This window comes from Dipteris shenzhenensis, chromosome 31 (assembly GCF_047967505.1).
Source record: "Dipteris shenzhenensis isolate YYH24624 ecotype China chromosome 31, Dip_SZ_1.0, whole genome shotgun sequence".
NCBI classification, from domain to species: Eukaryota; Viridiplantae; Streptophyta; class Polypodiopsida; order Gleicheniales; family Dipteridaceae; genus Dipteris; species Dipteris shenzhenensis.
Window position 1 is genome coordinate 48,877,763 of NC_141626.1, and position 4,145 is coordinate 48,881,907.

Genomic DNA, 4,145 nt, shown 5'->3' on the forward strand with positions numbered 1-4,145 from the left:
CATTTTGCAAGTGATGTTACAGCTAAAAAGATCTTTCAAGCCGAATTGTGGTGGCCGACATAATCAAAGACTCACATGAATTCACAAAAAAATGATGGTACTACCAAAGAGATGGGCAGCCATCAGATGCCAATAGATTGCCACTAAACCCAATATTACCACTTGAGCCATTTCAAAAATGGGGTTTAGATTTTGTGGGTACATTCAACCTAGGAACAAAACACACTAAAGACAGATACAATTTGGCAGCCCCACAAATTATTGCACTAAGTGGGTAGAGGCACAAGCCCTATGGGATACTTCCTCTAATAGCACAACAGAGTTCTTTACCATAACATCATAACATGGTTTGGATGTCTGATAGAGTTAGTGTCGAATCAAGGAGGACACTTTCTAAACGAAACCTTCAAAAAACTAACAAAGGTACATATGATTGTTCACAAAATAGCATCAACCTACCACCCACAAGCAACCGAATAGGCAAAAAGTTCCAATAAAGTCAAGAAGCGGATTCAAAAATTGACAATTTTGGAAAATAAAATGGATTGCAACATAAAGCTAGATTTAGCATTGTAGGCATTCAAAAGTGCATTCAAGTTTAGCACTGAGAATGACACCCTTCAAATTAGTTTATGGACTTGAAGCAGTAGTGCCCATGGACTTTGTGACCACTAGTCTATAGGTTTCAGCAGAAAACCTGAGTCCGCAGAAGTCAGTGGAGTTTCGAAGACAATGAGTTGACAAAAACATTAGATTCAAATTGTTTAAGGAGATTGGGTACATATGTTTAATATAAAATTGTGGAAATTCTTAAGGAAATGCATATTGAGATATGCTCGACCATTAAAAATTGTGAAGGACTTAGGCCAGGGAAGATTCTGATTGGCTCATATGCACATTGGTAATATATCATTGAAACCGCTCGATGGTTTCTGACTGAAGCCATTTGTTGGACTGAGGAAAAAGTATGATCCAATTTCAGACCATTTGGTCAGACTCTGAACTTTTGGCAATTGGATGGTCAGGTATATTGGGAGTTACAAGGAGGAATCATGCAAGGGAGCTACGACTGTACATTTCACACATGCGGGTGTTACAACACATACAAAAATCAACAATTTAGTTCTTTCACAAGAGTCATTCTAACTTTCCAATCGTCCTTTGCTCGCTTCTCTCTGCAAAGAATCATCCATCTGATTCCCATCAATTTGTTAACATGTGGACTACACTCAAAAGCATTGTGGAAGAGCACGAAGAAGGGGAAGGTGCTGCCAGCCATTCTTCGAGTCTCTAAGTCATGGCGTCTTCATACAACCCTTCAGGACATAAGCGGAAAGTCCAGTTTGCATTGTGTTGGTCACTTCGAAGTCAAGTAAGTGCCAACATCAAAGAAAAGGCAATAGAATCTACTTGCTCGGTGAATAGAAGGTCAGCAGAGAATCCAACTTGTGATTTTCAAGATTTTAAGTGTGATTTAGATACTACCAGTCCATGCAACGTTGCATGGTTGAACAAGATGGGATTACATTAATATTATCACTTGCCTTGGTGGCAATGGGCCATGAACATGGAAGCCCAAAGGCAATTCGGTCATCTCCAAGATACAAAAGGTATGCTAACACCGGAGATGCCAGTCGCGGTAGAGTTAATTGTATGTATATGTAAATATATATTTATATACATATATATAGATATAGATATATATATATTTGTTATTTAAATTATATTAAATAAGTATATATATATATATATATAATATTTACATACTTATAGATTGATATATATGTAAATATATAAATATAAATAAATAAACATATGAATAATATATATTTAATTTATTTATATATATAGATATATCTATCTATCTATATATATATGTGTGTACTCTCTCTCTCTCTCTCTCTCTCTCTCTCTCTCTCTCTCTCTCTCTCTCTCTCTCTCTGTGTGTGGCCTTGTGCCCTGCATCGCCCACGTGTCATTTGGTGCCCTCTGTTTAGTAGCACATACGTGTTCGTTGACTCAAGTCGCTCTGTGTGCAGTTGTCTTTAAAGCTCTCTGCATCTCGCATCATGCGCCACTTTATGCTGTGCCACCACGTGTTTCAAGGTTGTGGCTCTGACCCCTTCGCACGACGTGGCACGGGCCATGTAAAATCTGCACATGTAATACTCTGACCCATTCGCATGATGTGGTGTGGGCCTCGTAACCTCTCTCTCTCTCTCTCTCTCTCTCTCTCTCTCTCCCCCCTATTGCTCTCTTTTCCTCGTCTACCTCCCCCTCTCTCTCCCTCTCTCATGTGGCACGTTGATTTTGTGATATCTTGTATGCAGAGTTCTTGATGTCCCATGGGCCCATTTTGGCCTTTAGTGGACAATAATTTCTTTCTTTCTCTCTCTCTCTCTCTCTCTCTCTCTCTCTCACTCACTTGCTTTGTGGTCTCTCTCTCTCTCTCTCTCTCTCCTCTTCTCTCTACTTCTGTGTGTGTGTGTTGTAGGATGTAGTCGTCCTCATGAGGAGTAGACTTGACTTCGAGGTTAATTAGAGTGGTAAAAAAAGACTAGGTGCCATGTGGCACTATTCCATGCAATTCTCTACGTGGTCATTGATAGCAGCTTTATCTTGACCCTTCAAGTTATTGGGAGGCTTCGCTATTGACGGTGTGGAGCTCCTCCATGAGAGTCGGGGGTCGCAACTTTCGGCAGCTATGAGGAGGTTACTTGGAGAAGAGGCATGACATCTTATTGTCACCTCTCAGGTCAGTTCTCTCCCCCTATCAAGGTGATAGAGAGGTAGTATGGTCATTGCTTTTGTAGCTGCCATGTGAGCTTTTTGTGAGCATATGCATGTGTAAAGCCTTTGTGGCTTATTGCTAAAGATTTGTAAACCTCCACAACAAACACAGTAGTGATGCATGGAGGTCTCTAAGTATTTTCTAAGGATTAATACAAAACTTTGAGCTCAATTGTGTTCTATCATTTTATGTGTTGCTCTCTTGTGTTAGCTTGCATCTCTGATTGCCAACAAGTGGTATCATAGCTAGGTTTAGTAGTCTACATCTAAGAGGATTCGGAGGTGATCATCTATGTCCAAGAGAGTGCTACATAGTCAATCTTGTGTGTATCAAATACCCATCATACCAAGGGAACTGAGTAGGCCATGGAGCATTCGAAGTGGCATTGCTACTAAATGATGCTCACTGTTGGTATTGCTAGCAAAGGCGTGATTCGTAAAGTATGGATATGCCTAAGAACGAGAAGTTTGGTGCAGCACTGGTTACATTCAATGGGAAGAATTTCCCTTCTTGGCAATTGGCAACCTGACTATTGTTCATGCAAAAAGGCTTGTGGAGCATTGTTGCTGGGACAGAGAAGAGACCAAAGGAAAGATCACATGATGCTAATAAGATTCCAGCGTGGGACACAAAGAATGAAAAAGCTATTGGTTACATGGGCAGAGCTCTCGGTTATGAGTATTTCCACCACCTTGATGTGAAGCTGATAGTGACAGAGAATTGGGAGATCCTAGAGTCTCTATTTGGAGGACGTATGAAGCATTCAAAGGCCAACCTAAAACAAGATCTACTTGATCTATATATAGAGGACTCAAAGTCCCTTGGAGTCTTCCTCAATCGCATGCAAGCATTGTTGTGCCAACTCAATGACTTGAGAAGGTAGAAGACAATGATAAAAAGGCCATATTACTAAAGAGCTTACCAGTCGAGCAATATGGAGATACAGTCAAGATACTACGTCTGAATGACAGTGTGGATTTCCTTGACTGTCTAGGTATGCTTCTCAGCGAGGAGAAAATAACAAATGCACTCATCTACGACTCGAGCGTTTATGTAGTCTCAAAATAAGAAAAAGGGACGTGATACTTGGAAGTGTGTGTATTGTGGCAAAGAAGGTCATATTGAAAAATTTTGCTATATAAAGAAACGAGATGAGCTTGAGAAAAGCAAAGAAAAAACAATGATAGTAAACAGTGAAGAAGAATCAAGCATGCTGATAGAAATCGAGACCTTCGAGGATTAGGATTGAAGTTTTTAAAGGGCAGAGTCGAGGGCTCTTTGTGAGCAAGTTATCTTGCTGTTGCAGTATCGAAGCTCTTTGTGAGCATTTGATGGTTGACTTGCAAAGTTCTTA

The 4,145-nt window shown here is 40.2% G+C and overlaps 1 protein-coding gene across 1 annotated transcript in view; it reads right to left on the minus strand.

Annotated features, from left to right (window-relative positions):
- Window positions 1-1,111: 1,111 nt before the first annotated feature.
- The window catches only part of LOC147881573 (uncharacterized), a 15,811-nt gene continuing 12,777 nt past the window's right edge, over window positions 1,112-4,145 (minus strand). Inside the window, exon 5 of the mRNA XM_087402416.1 lies at window positions 1,112-1,175. Coding sequence (XP_087258542.1) covers window positions 1,112-1,175 — 64 coding nt within the window. The remainder of the gene's footprint in view (window positions 1,176-4,145) is intronic.